Source organism: Eriocheir sinensis, chromosome 4, assembly GCF_024679095.1.
Source record: "Eriocheir sinensis breed Jianghai 21 chromosome 4, ASM2467909v1, whole genome shotgun sequence".
NCBI classification, from domain to species: domain Eukaryota; kingdom Metazoa; phylum Arthropoda; class Malacostraca; order Decapoda; family Varunidae; genus Eriocheir; species Eriocheir sinensis.
Window position 1 is genome coordinate 2,239,341 of NC_066512.1, and position 15,053 is coordinate 2,254,393.

At 42.0% G+C, this 15,053-nt stretch overlaps 1 protein-coding gene across 1 annotated transcript in view; it reads right to left on the bottom strand.

The window, feature by feature from the left end:
* Positions 1 to 2,037: 2,037 nt before the first annotated feature.
* LOC127007972 (uncharacterized) overlaps positions 2,038 to 15,053 on the bottom strand; it is a 31,653-nt gene continuing 18,637 nt past the window's right edge. The window contains exon 4 of the mRNA XM_050879518.1: positions 2,038 to 5,129. Within this exon, the coding sequence (XP_050735475.1) occupies positions 4,581 to 5,129 (549 nt within the window). The 3' untranslated portion in view covers positions 2,038 to 4,580. The remainder of the gene's footprint in view (positions 5,130 to 15,053) is intronic.

A 15,053-nucleotide genomic window follows, 5' to 3' on the forward strand; every position in this document is an offset into this window, starting at 1 on the left:
ATTGACCTCTCTTTCGGCCACCTCTTTGGTTTCTTTTTGTTAGCAGCGAGTGGCAGGCTTTTTTTTTTATTGTTGTCTACTTTTTTGTGCCCTTGAGCTGTCTCCTTTGTTGTAAAAAAAAAAAAAAAAAATGCAAGCCTGACTGACCTCTTCCTCTACATCGCACCACAACGCACCAATGACCTACACCACTCCTCACCACCTCACCATATCCACATCTAAAAGTGAGTCTTCTTCGCCACAAAAAAAGTATATCTGCCAAAAAACTTTCCTTGCTGGTGGGGCCAAACTTCCTTAGTTAGGAAACTTGGCAAGGAATGGTCATGAAGGAAAGGGAAGGCACCCACTGCTGGAAAAATAAACCCTTTTTCAATGAAGTGACATTCTAATGACCCGGCCACAGCAGTAAGGTATATATAATAATTTTACCGGCAAAGGCGCAAAACTTGAAAATTCAAGGTTTCAGACAACGCCACCCTTGCATTAAATAGTAGTAGGTATTGTAATAGTTACATGGGTGTAATTATGCATTATCAATATATATTCACCAATAACATATGTAAAAAAATATTCAGATCGAGAAAGAAATAATGGCCGATAAAAGCCTTTACAAACTATAAAGGGCTATTGCTCAAATACAATATTTTTTTTTAGAAAGTATTCATAGAAAATCCAAATTAAAATGAATTTACTTGAAATTATATGTATTTATTGATAATGAGAGGACATAAAAATGTATGGACGATTTTCTCCATAAAAGTGAATAGAAAATTGCATAAGTACAAAATTGCATATTGGCGTGACGTCACGACATGCTACGTCATGAATCCACGAAAGTCCATTACATATAGGGAATTTTGCAACAAAAAAAACAATCCATTCGTCGATTTAGATATATACGTATTTACATGCCTCAGCACGTTTCACAAATCATAAGGCCGCTAGAGCGTTTTAAATAAATGTTCATGCACGAAGTTATGAAGACGACTTTATGCATGTAAACCGTTCATATGCATACAGAATAAAGGAAATCATTCTCCGAACACATCCTCATAATTAAGTCTTAAATGAAAAACCTTTTTTTTTATAACCTTAGTACACTCTTAAGGGGGGGTTAAATGGTCGGCCTGAAAAGAAAATTTTTCATATATATTTTTGACTTATAAAATTCTGCGAAATTTCCTCTTTCTTTTGGTATATGAATGAATATGATGAAGAAATAATACAGTGGTATGCAACATGCAACGCAACGTCCTGTAATGAGCTTCCGCGTGGTGCCACTGGCCTGCAGTCCATGTTTTCACCCATTTTTAATTTTAGGATTTTTTTTTTTTTTCATGGTCTGTCATGGTACTCGTAGGTTCTCTCACACCACTAGTCAAGAAAATGGAAAATTTTAGCAGTCACTAATATATTTTCATATTTATCTGTGAAAATCGACATATATAATATTTTTTTACATAAATCTAACAAAACACTCTATATATCCGCCTCAAATGTCTTTCGAATTATATTTTATTGATTTTACACAGTAGAAGACTGGTTTTTACTTTGAAATATGGTCAAAATCGAGTACATGGATTTGTGACCCCGTAAAAAAGACGTAACAATGGGTAAACAACGCAGCCTGTGTACACATCCAATGAAAGTAAGTTAAGGAAACCATGTCTGCTTTTTTCTTCATATCCTGATGTATGTATCCTGTGGATTTCAAGTCCCTAGTTGGAATAGGTAAAATACAAAAAAATATTTCAACTTCATCGCTTGATATCTCAAAACCATGATTTTGCACTTTAAAAAATATCTCCTCCGTTGCACTTCTTGTTATACACATATCTCCTACTGCAGCTTATGAAAGTATGTGTAAGGAATAGGGTTTGCTATCGGAACTATTGTTTGAAGTTGATTTTGATTTTTGAAAAATATTTGTCAATTTTTTTATTATTACATCGAACACTAAAATATACTTTTTACTATTGCAGAAAATTTACCGATAGCAAACGTTAATCTCCCATCCTTCTTGATTAAAATTTAAAATGCTTTTTGAATGAAAGACATCGGCCCGTACGTAAGGGAGGAAATACGCTTAGAACATAAAGAATTTAACATGGGATTTGAGATTTTACAACCCCCCATTAAGCATAACGCCAGAAGCACCGCCTCCTCGGCGAGTCCAGAGGTTGTACAGGAGCGATAGGACAGATTACGGTAATAAGGTTGTGAACGGAAGAGTCCAACGGAGAGAATGGTTTGACAGAATAAGATGGAGGATTAGAAGTTAGGAAGAGGTCTGGAGCGTTGTGCGTGTCGGCGGCCACGAATACGTGTAGCGTGTTGAACTAACTCTATAGATCAAGAAGAAGAGTAAAGTTGTAGGCTTGTTCACCCAGGCTGGTCAGTGAAAGAGGATGAAAGCCAAAGCTGGTGGAGAACACTGAAATCTCCTAAGATGGAGAGGGAGAGGGAGTTAAGATGTGCTCCACTTTGGAATTCAAATATTTAAAGAATTTAGCATAGTTGTCTTAGTTAAGTCAAAGGGAAAGTTGTAAGGTGTTATCTTTATTTTTTTTTTTACAGTATAGAAAATAACTCAAGGGTAAGCCCACTCAACACTACTCCTATAAAAGCAAATAGAAATGAGCGGCCAAAAGAGAGATCAGTTCCGGATCGAGAGGTGTCTTGATACGCTCCTCTTGACAGAGTTCAAGCCATAGGCAGGAGGAACTATAGAGGAAGGAAGGTTGTTCCAGAGTTTATCACCGAGAGGGATGAAAGAGTAAATATGCTGGCTAACTCTTACACAAGGAATTTAGATGGCTTAGGGGTGAGCTAGAGTAGAAAACCACATGCAGTGGGGTCGCAGGAGGGGTGGAGGTAGGCCTATGCAGTTAACAAGTGGTGGTGGTGGTGTTGATTAAGTGTTGAGGGGTCGCCGGGTTTGTTAAATGTTGTGTCGTTGGTGTTGGCTTTTCTGTAGGTGTTGGTGCTTTTACTATTGTTTTTTTTTTTGTTGTTGTGATGGTGGTGATAGCAGATTTTTATCTTTCCTTCGAACTTATCAGTGTCTTCACAGAACCACTATTATTTAAAAAAAAACATTTGTTTTTCGTATCACTTTCATGAATAACTTCAGTAACCGCATTTTGAAAAAAAATAAACGAATTATTTTATTTTCCATCTAGTCCTTATATGTATTCTTTATTATTTTTCCCCATAAAAAAAAACATCGTCAAAATTTTCCTTTCAGATTTTGAAGGTCTCTCATTCACTAAGTCACATCCATAATAATGGTTAGTTTAGATCAGTCGTTCTTAACCTGTTGGGTGCGCCCCCCAAAGGGTAGGCGGTGGCTGAGTGGTAGCGTGCTGGGCCCGCATTCACCGCGTGATGGACGACGCGGGTTCGAATCCCCACGCTACCACCTCGGATTTTTCAGTCACCGCCGAGTGGCTTAAAATTACCCACATGCTGTCCTGAAGACCACCCATCAACCCGGACTCTAGAGGAAACCGTCCAAGTGAATCAAGAAGGAGTTCCGGGGGCAGCATGAGCCAAGAGAAGATGGCGACACTATAAACACTTGCCTGCGCCATGATGGGCTGGGGCCGACTTCCATCCAGGCCCCTCAAGAGAGTCTACCGGCGCAACAGGGGTACAAGTAAAAAAAAAAAAAAAATAAATAAATAATAAAAATAAAATTCTAGCTTACCTGGTGGACATCTTCGAAGTGTTGAATGCTCTCAACCTTAAACTACAAAGGAAAAACATCAACAGCATCATGCACCAAGACACCATTCAAACCTTCACGGCCAATCTTGACCTCAAGAAGTGTCGAATTCAGCAGGGAAATACAGCCACTTTTAGTAACTTGGACTCTGCTCTCAGTCACGGTAACCTTGATTCTGAGTTAAAGAAACAAATAATCACTAACTAACTTTAAAACAGAAGCCAAGAGATACTTCCCAGATATAGATGAGGAGTGTGAAGCCTGGAAATTCATCAGGAACCCATTTCAATGTGAAGTAGCTCATGTATCGGATGAAGTGCAAGAGGATTTTTTGAGTTAAAGTTCAACTCTACAGCTAAGGAAGACTTCAAAGAACTAGATCTTGAGACATTCTGGGTCAAGTACCTTCCTATTTACTCTCTGATCTCACCTCAGGCTCTTCGGATTCTAACAATGTTCGGATCCACGTATCTTTGTGAAGCTTCATTTTCCAGGCTCGTTTCTGTCAATACCAAATACAGAAACAGGCTGAACATTGAAAGGGACTTACGTTGTGCACTCTCTGGCATTCAACCACGCATTCAAGATCTAGTGTAGTAGCTAAGAAGCAGTGTCAAATATCTCACTAATGACTAGGTAATTCATACTCAATAAAAAGACTAAAAACACTTTTTTTTCTTTAAAATTTGTAAGGAAAATTAAATCATTGATGCAAGGGGGGCGTAGAGGGAAGCAGCAATTCCTAGAGGGGGCGTAGTAGTAAAAAGGTTAAGAACTACTGGTTTAGATAGTTTAGATAGTCCCTTTCAGTATTTCTTTCGGAGTCTTACTCTTGCCCTCGGTACTCTAAGCCTCACATTTTTTCACCTGTTAACACTTCTTCAGCTGCCTCTACCTTCATGGTTCTCTTCCTTCCCTCTCGGCTTGACTGTATGCCATGTCTTTTGCTGACACTTCGAGACACGAATAAATCCTCAGGCTGATCCTCCTCTTCAGTTTTTCCAGGCTGCATGTCTTTCTTTGTAAGTGCGGCACTACCCTTTCCGATGGGTTTGGCCACACTGGAAGCACTAGGACGGAGGGAAGCGGGGTGGGTAGCTGCGCGGGCGGTGGTGGTGACAGTCATAGCATCAACAAGAAAATTGTGTAGCCGTTTCAAGACAGTGGAAGTGGCTGCCTTGGGACCCAAGGCAGAAAGGGAGTGCTGGTACGCCCGTGCCACACTATAGATATTGACAAGGGCAAGTCGCACTCGCGTGAGGTGTGTGTGCGTGTGTGTGGATGCTGTCTGGAGAGCTGCAAGACGAGCCTCCATCTTACTCAGGTTTCTGGAGGTGGTCCAACTGGCGGCACGTTCACGATACAGCTTTAGTAAAGCTTCTCCCTCTCGCTCCTTCTCACTCTGCAAGGAGAGATGAAAATGGAAGGTCCCATATTTACCAAAGGTAAGTTCTAGAGACTTTGCATGTACATAATTATAACTGCGTTGGTCTATGGTGGCTAAGCCACTACCAATTCCTCAAATTGATTATTGATACTGATCATTTAAATAATAACTTCATTAATTCCACAAATTCCCCCAGGGAGGACTCCCTTTCTGGCTGCCGACCTGAGAGGTGTCTTGATAACTCCTCGAACATTTTTTTTGTCAATTTCTGCAATATTCGCGTTCTTCGTTCTAATTTTCATTCTGTGGAACACCATCTCTCCTCCTCTAAACCTCACCTTCTCTTCCTCACCGAAACACAGGTTTCTGAGGCTACTGGCAGCAATCTTTACTCTGATCCCTCCTACTATCTCTATCCTCAATTTCAATCCAAAGCTGGATGTTGCATCTACGTACGCAAGGACATCACTTGTTCTGCCCACGGCCTTGACTCTTCTGAATTTTTCACCATCTGGCAAAGACTTCATTGTCATTCTATTACTAAATACATCTGTGCTGTTTATCTTTCACCTAATTCTACTAACTATGTAAAATTCTTTGACTACCTGAACTTTAAAGTGGAGCACATCTTGACCCACTCTCCCTTCGCTGAAATCTCCATCCTAGGAGATTTCAATGTTCACCACCAGCTTTGGCTTTCATCCTCTTTCACTGACCAGCCTGGTGAACAAGCCTACAACTTTGCTCTCCTCAATGACCTAGAGCAGTTGGTTCAGCACCCTACACGTATTCCCGACCGTCTTGGAGACCGCCCCAACATAGTAGACCTCTTCCTTACCTCCAACCCTTCTGCTTACTCTGTCAAACTGTTCTCTCCGTTGGGCTCCTCCGATCACAACCTTATTTCTGTATTCTGTCCTATCGCTCTTGTACACCCTCCGGACCCACCGAAGAGGCGATGCTTCTGGCATTTTGCTTCAGCTCGGTGGGACGACCTGAGGATGTACTTTTCCGATTTCCCGTGGAATGATTACTGCTTCCAGGATAGACCCCTCTGTGTGTACCCAGCGCATCACAGAGGTGATTGTCTCAGGAATGGAAGCATACATTCAACGTACTTTCTCTACTCCCCATGCTAAAAAGCCTTGGTTTAATCACGCTTGTTCTCGTGCTGTCAAAGATAGAGAGGCAGCTCACAAAAGGTATCAGAGCCTTCGAACTCCCGCTAACCATGACCTTTACATTTCCGCCCGGAATCGTGCCAAATCTATTCTTCGACTTACCAAAAACTCCTTTATCCATAGCAAATGTCAACACCTTGCTTTCCCTAATTCTTCCAGAGACTTCTGGCACATAGCCAAAAATATCTCCTTCAATTTCACTTCTTCCTCTTTCACGCCTCTTCTTAACCCAGACGGCAGCACTGCCGTCTCTTCTATCTCTAAGGCTGAACTCTTCGCTCAAACTTTCTGTAACAACTCCACTCTGGATGATTCTAGGCATATTCCTCTTACTCTTACTGGGACTCCTTTATGCCTGTTATTAAGATTCTTCCTAATGATGTTTTCTATGCCCTCTCTGGCCTCAACTCTCAGAAGGCTTATGGACCTGGAGTGCCTCCTATTGTTCTTAAAAACTGTGCTTCCGTGCTGACACCCTGCCTGGTCAAACTCTTCTGCCTCTGCCTATCAACATCTACCTTTCCTTCCTGCTGGAAGTATGCCTTCGTACAACCTGTGCCTAAGAAGGGTGACCGTTCCAATCCCTCAGACTACCGCCCTATAGCTTTACTTTCCCGTCTATCTAAAGCTTTTGAATCAATCCTTAACCGGAAGATTCAAAAGCACCTTTCCACTTCTAACCTTCTATCTGATCGCCAGTATGGGTTCCGCAAGGGACGTTCTACTGGAGATCTTCTTGCTCTCTTAACTGATTCTTGGTCATCCTCTCTTAGCCGTTTCGGTGAAACTTTATCAGTTGTACTAGACATATCGAAAGCCTTCGATAGAGTCTGGCACAAGTCTTTGCTTTCTAAACTTCCCTCTTTCGGAATCTATCCTTCTCTCTGTTTCTTTATCTCCAGTTTCCTTTCCGGCCGTTCTATCTCTGCTGTGGTAGACGGTCACTGTTCTTCTCATAAACCTATTAACACTGGTGTTCCACAGGGCTCTGTCCTATCACCCACTCTCTTCCTGTTATTCATCAATGATCTTCTTTCCATAACAAACTGTCCTATCCACTCACGCTGATGACTCCACTCTGCATTATTCAACTTCTTTCAACAGAAGACCCTCTCAACAGGAATTACATGACTCTAGGCTGGAGGCTGCAGAACGCTTAACCTCAGACCTTACTATCATTTCCGATTGGGGTAAAAGGAACCTTGTGTCCTTCAATGCCTCAAAAACCCAATTTCTCCACCTATCAACTCGACACAATCTTCCAAACACCTATCCCCTATTCTTCGACAACACTCAACTGTCACCTTCTACAACACTAAACATCCTCGGTCTATCCTTAACTCAAAATCTCAACTGGAAACTTCACATCTCGTCTCTCACTAAATCAGCTTCCTTGAGGTTGGGCGTTCTGTATCGTCTCCGCCAGTTCTTCTCCCCCGCACAGTTGCTATCCATATACAGGGGCATTGTCCGCCCTCGTATGGAGTATGCATCTCACGTGTGGGGGGGCTCCACTCACACAGCTCTCTTGGACAGAGTGGAGTTTAAGGCTCTTCGTCTCATCAGCTCTCCTCCTCATGCTGATAGTCTTCTACCTCTTAATTTCCACCGCCATGTTGCCTCTCTTTCTATCTTCTATCGATATCTTCACGCTGACTGCTCTTCTGAACTTGCTAACTGTATGCCGCGGCCCCGCTGCACGCGACTTTCTACTCACGCTCATCCGTATACTGTCCAAACCCCTCATGCAAGAGTTAACCAGCATCTTCACTCTTTCATCCCTCACGCTGGTAAACTCTGGAACAATCTTCCGTCTTCTGTATTTCCTCCTGCCTACGACTTGAACTCTTTCAAGAGAAGGGTATCAGGACACCTCTCCTCCCGAAATTGACCTCTCTTTCGGCCACTTCTTTGGATTCTTTTTGTGAGCAGCGAGTAGCGGGCTTTTTTTTTATTATTGTTCACTTTTTTTGTGCCCTTGAGCTGTCTCCTTTGTTGTAAAAAAAAAATCAAAACTGTGAGGAATTGGTAACTCTATCGCCAAAGGGTCACGCCTGATAGCCGTGCAGGTCCAGCCACAGGGCGACACGATACAGTTGTTGATCACAGAAACTTCTGCCCAGTATCGAATGTGAGTTGTTTTACCCGGACCATGGCTGTCATCATAGTGTCTGGATCTGTTTGCTTCATATCGATGAGTGGCTGATACACTGCCTTTGTTCGAGGTTGAGGAGAATGCCCTTGGCTTCTGGCAAGATTCGTATTGTTACGAATGTGCTGTATGTGAATGATTGTATGTGTAATGTGATGAAATTGTAGCATGATGCAATGTTAGCTCAGCATGGTGCAACTCTACTTGTTGGGACAAGAGAGGGCAGGAAGTGCTGAGTCGGCAGAGTGGAGTGTTGAGGTGCCCCGCTCGCGAGCTGTGTGCATCCGGTGTGCGTGTCTGCCGTGCCCCTGTACTGTGCCTGATTAACTAACTGTTCTGTGCCCTTGAAAGTTGCTGTACTCTGTACTGTGTGAGGAACCTGTCATTAAACTAGAACTTAGTGTTCAACGTGTATCCTTTGTGCCCTGCCTCGTTCCCTCCTCTCCTCGGTGTTCGGTGTGGGCCGCTGTGAGTGACTGGTGCCCGTGTGGCTGTTCTGGTGGGGATCACGCCGCCTGCCTGCCCGTGGGTGGTGTGTGGTAGGGGGTGGCGTAACAGTATTATGCCCATTGTACTCTGGACAGTCAATATGCTTCACTACATCTTCAATGAATGTCATTTTCTGATGCTCGTTTCAGTATAAGAATCTGATGCGCAAGTGTCTTCAATGGGAGAACAGGCTTGGATTGGCATATCTGGTTTTCCTCGAACATTGACTCTATGAATATCCACATCTTAGTCAATGGGTTCTGACATCATAAATCCTTACCAACTCGCTTGATCTTTGACCTGTTTTCACCACTTTCTGGAGTTGTGTTTGGCTGGGTCATCACTATGGCCAAAGAATGTGTCGAAACTTTACCATTTACTGAACTAATATCTGCACCGAAATTGTCAGCAACTGCTTGCACTAAGCCTACATTTGAACTTGACAAGGCCATGTGATTTTTGTCTGCTACTGCTGCCCATGCAGCAGATTTCTTGAAGCGCCTCAACTCAGAATATATACATGTGACACTGTAAGAAGACATATCATTGAGAATCCCCTTTGATTCTCCCATTTTTACTGCAAGTGCAACCTGAAGGTTGGCTGAATGGTTTCTGAAAACACTTGTCAAAATAGATCCAATCATCAAAGCTGGCAGAGTTTGATTACGTTTTGGGGATACCTTAGCTAGCAAATCTAAAACAAAAGTACAACAGTCCTCAATGCAGCACCCATTATCTACGTGAATGTTATAGTGAGAGCTGCTGAGATTTAAAGAATTCAAGTCTCTGACAATGTGCTTGCTAGCTTATGTTAGAACATGGTCTCTCTCATCTTCTGGTGCATCCACAATTCGCAGTGCTTTGGAGACAATACCGCGGAATACCATAATATCAGCTTTACCTGCAGATGATAGAATTACAATGTCATTTCCAAGTTGATCAGTCAGTTCCTGCATAAGTCCTCTTCGTGAAAGTTTTATACCTTTGAAGTCATTCTGGTAAGCACTGAAGAGTTCCACCGAATTCCATATCCTTGTCTTGTCCTCTTTTATTTGACTGATGAGTTTTTTGTAATGGGTCATCTTGTGTTTGCTCTGGTGCCTCACAGCTATACTTTCTCCTGGTAGAGATCTGCCAGATTGAAATCTTTGCCGGCAGTCAACATGATACCTAGCGTCAGCAGCATGAAGGTAACTAACAGCACTTGCTGCCCGACATCTGACATCACTGCCAACTCTGTCATTTATTTTATTGCATATTTTCAATGTGGTAACATTACCTACAGTCTCACGATAGAGGTAAGCTGGCCTCCAGCGAGATGGATGCTTGGGGTCTTTTTCAATGTCACAAATATTTCCACAAAAATGGCATTGTTTCTAAAATCAAAAGGCTCTTTTGCACCATCCCCCTTTGACCGTCTGGTGATTTTACGAGGGATAGATGATGCTATCTCCACACCATGGCTCCACTTATGACGTTCAGTCTGTCTGCTTGAGGTGTAAATCGAAACACACCTTTTGTGGCTATTTAAAATAATGTCTTGGTTGTTCTCATTGATTTTTTCTAATTGTTCATATAAACCATCAGAATATATCATGCTGCACCTTATGATATTTTCAATTCGTACAGCTGTTAAGGCTTTCAGTCTTCAGCCTTTTCACCGCACTTGAATTTTGATTGGACTAAGCACTTATCATCCATCTCTGTATCCATTATTTAAAATGTGAATTCACTTTGACTTCACTGTTCAAATGTGGCTTTCATTCTGAAAAAGGCGTACAATACATATTATAACACTCCTAGCAACACCTGGCTTAAATATAAACAATCATCTCAACTTAAAGTTGTTAAAACAAAAGGAATTTAGGGAGTTGTTCATATGGGACCTTTGACCATTATGACCCCTGGATATGAAATTAATGTTATATAAACTATTCACAGTCTTAAAGAGGATATTAGCATCTACATTTTAAGGTATCACATGCCTCTATATCTCACAAAACTGCCGAGTTACAGGTCCCTTTCTCTAATTTTAATAACACTCCTCTATTTTGCGGTTCTACTACTAAAAGGATTAATAGCAAAAATTGCCCAAGGGTGATGACCGGTCATCCCCCTGAAAATGATGACCCATGACCCCCTTTACCATAATGTGCAAAGAAAAAAAAATTTATCTCTCAGTGCAAGATTCACCTAAAAATCAGGCTTTGGCTCCCGGACTATAACCTCAGACCTTGCTATAATTGCCGATTGAGCTGTCACCTTATTCAACACTAAATATCCTCAATCTATCCGTAGCTCAAAATCTTAATTGGAAAATTAACATCTCCTCTCTCACTAAATCAGCTTCCTCGAAGTTGGGCATTCTGTATCGTCTCCGTCAGTTCTTCTCCCCCGCACAGATGCTATCCATATACAAGGGCCTTGTCCGCACTCGTATAGAGTATGCATCTCACGTGTGGGGGGGCTCCACTCACACAGATCTATTGGACAGAGTGGAGTCCAAGGCTCTTCGTCTCATCAGCTCTCCTCCTCCTACTGATAGTCTTCTACCTCTTAAACTCCGTCGCGATGTTGCCTCTCTTTCTATTTCTATCGATATTTTCACGATGACTGCTCTTCTGAACTTCATAATTACATGCCTCCACCACTCCCGCGGCCGCGCCTCACACGACTTTCTAATCAACCTCATTCCTATACTATCCAAAACCCTTATGCAAGGGCTAACCAACATCTTCACTCTTTCATCACTCACGCTGGTAAACTCTGGAAAAATCTTCCTTCATCTGTGTTTCCTACTGCCTACGACTTGAACTCTTTCAAGAGGAGGGTAACTGGATACCTCTCCTCCCGAAATTGACCTCTCTTTTTCGCAACTCCTCTGTAATCTATTCAGGAGCAGTAAGTAGCAGGCTTTTTTTTTTCATTATTGTTTTCTTTTTTTCACGCCCTTCAACTGTCTCCTTTTCTGTGTGTATATATATATATATATATATATATATATATATATATATATATATATATATATATATATATATATATATATATATATATATATATATATATATATATATATATATATATATATATATATATATATATATATATATATATATATATATATATATATATATATATATATATATATATATATATATATATATATATATATATATATAGATATATATATATATATATATATATATATATATATATATATATATATATATATATATATATATATATGTGTTTATATATATATATATATATATATATATATATATATATAGATATATAGAGAGAGAGAGAGAGAGCTGAAGCCCTCCAAAGACCCTTCCCATGTCCTCACTAACCGTTTCCCTATTGTCTCACCAACACCGGAGAGTAGTTCAGCATGCTCTCTAAAGACAGATCCTTTCTTTATCCACACCACAGTACATTCACACAACATATACACCTTTTCCCAAAATTAAAATTTCAAAATGGCGCACCTACACCAAGCCTCGGAGTCCCCGCCTGGGGGGGGGACCACAAATTCCCCCAGGGAGGACTCCCCTTCTGGCTGCCGACCCGAGAGGTGTCTTGATAACTCCTCGAACCTCTTTCTTCTCAATTTCTGCAGCATTCGTGGTCTTCGCTCTAATTTTCATTCTGTGGAACATCATCTCTCCTCCTCTAAACCTCACCTTCTCTTCCTTACCGAAACACAGGTTTCTGAGACTACTGACAGCAATCTCTACTCTGTTCCCTCCTACTATCTCTATCCTAAATATCAATCCAAAGCTGGATGTTGCGCCTACGTGCGCACCGACATCACTTGCTCTCGTGCCCACGACCTTGACTCTTCTGAATTTTCCACCATCTGGCTAAGACTTCATTGTCATTCTATTACTAAATACATCTGTGCTGTTTATCTCTCACCTAACTCTACCAACTATGTAAAATTGTGACTATTTGAATTCTAAAGTGGAGCACATCTTGACCCACTCTCCCTTCGCTGAAATCTCCATCCTAGGAGATTTCAATGTTCACCACCAGCTTTGGCTTTCATCCTCTTTCACTGACCATCCTGGTGAACAAGCCTACAACTTTCCTATCCTCAACGACCTAGAGCAGTTGGTCCAGCACCCTACACGTATTCCCGACCGTCTTGGAGATCGGCCCAACATTCTAGACCTCTTCCTTACCTCAAACCCTTCTGCTTATTCTGTCAAACTGTTATCTCCGTTGGGCTCCTCCGATCACAATCTTATTTCTGCATCATGTCCTATCGCTCCTGTACACCCTCTGGACCCACCGAAGAGGCGATGCTTCTGGCATTTTGTTTCAGCTCGGTGGGACGACCTGAGGATGTACTTTTCCGATTTCCCGTGGAATGATTATTGCTTCCAGGATATAGACCCCTCTGTGCGTGCTCAGCGCATCACAGATGTGATAGTCTCTGAAATGGAGGCATACATTCCTCGTTCTTTCTCTACTCCTCACGCTAAAAAGCCTTGGTTTAATCACGCTTGTTCTCTTGCTGTCAATGATAGAGAGGTAGCTCACAAAAGGTACCAGAGCCTTCAAACTAATGCTAACCATGAACTTTACATTTCTGCCCGAAATCGTGCCAAATCTATTCTCCGACTAACCAAAAATTCTTTCATTAATAGAAAATGTCAAAACCTTGCTTTCTCTAACTCTTCCCGTGACTTCTGGCATCTAGCCAAAAACATCTCCTCCAACTTCACTTCTTCATCTTTCCCTCCACTCCTCAGTCCTGACGGCAACACTGCCGTCTCATCTATCTCTAAGGCTGAACTCTTCTCTCAAACTTTTTCTAAAAACTCCACTCTGGACGATTCTGGGCATATTCCTCCTACTCATCCCCCCTCTGACTCCTTTATGCCTGTTATAAAGATTCTTCAAAATTTTGTTTTCTATGCCCTCTCTGGCCTCAATCCTCAGAAGGCTTATGGACCTGATGGAGTGCCTCCTATTGTCCTTAAAAACTGTGCCTCCGTGCTGTCACCCTGCCTGGTCAAACTCTTTCGCCTCTGCCTGTCAACATCTACCTTTCCTTCTTGCTGGAAGTATGCCTTCATACAGCCTGTACCTAAGAAGGGTGACCGCTCCAATCCCTCAAACTACCGTCCTATAGCTTTACTTTCTTGTTTATCTAAAGCTTTTGAATCAATCCTTAACCGGAAGATTCAAAAACACCTTTCCACTTCTGACCTTCTATCTGATCGCCGGTATGGGTTCCGCAAGGGGCGTTCTACTGGTGATCTCCTAGCCTTCTTAACTGACTCTTGGTCATCCTCTCTTAGCTGTTTCGGTGAAACTTTTGCTATTGCGCTGGACATATCAAAAGCTTTTGATAGGGTCTGGCACAAATCTTTGCTTTCTAAACTACCCTCCTACGGTTTCTATCCTTCTCTCTGTACCTTTATCTCCAGTTTCCTTTCTGACCGTTCTATTTCTGCCGTGGTAGACGGTCACTGTTCTTCCCCTAAATCTATTAACAGTGGTGTCCCACAGGGTTCTGTCCTATCTCCTACTCTTTTTCTGTTGTTCATTGATAATCTTCTTTCCAAAACGAACTGTCCTATCCATTCCTACGCCGATGATTCCACTCTGCATTACTCAACTTCTTTTAATAGAAGACCCACCCTTCAGGAACTTAACGACTCAAGGCTGGAGGCTGCAGAACGCTTAGCCTCAGACCTTACTATTATTTCCGATTGGGGCAAGAAGAACCTGGTGTCCTTCAACGCCTCAAAACACAGTTTCTCCACCTATCCACTGACACAATCTTCCAAACAACTATCCCCTATTCTTTGACAACACCCAGCTATCACCTTCCTCAACACTAAACATCCTCGGTCTATCCTTAACTCAAAATCTCAACTGAAACTTCATTACTCATCTCTTACTAAATCAGCTACCTCTAGGCTGGTCGTTCTGTAACGACTCCGCCATTTCTTATCCCCTGCACAGGTGCTGTCCAAATATCTAGGCCTAGTACGCCCTCGCATGCAGTATGCATCTCATGAGTGGGGGGGCTCCACTCACACAGCTCTTCTGGACAGAGTGGAGGTTCTTCGTCTCATCAGCTCTCCTCCTCATACTGAT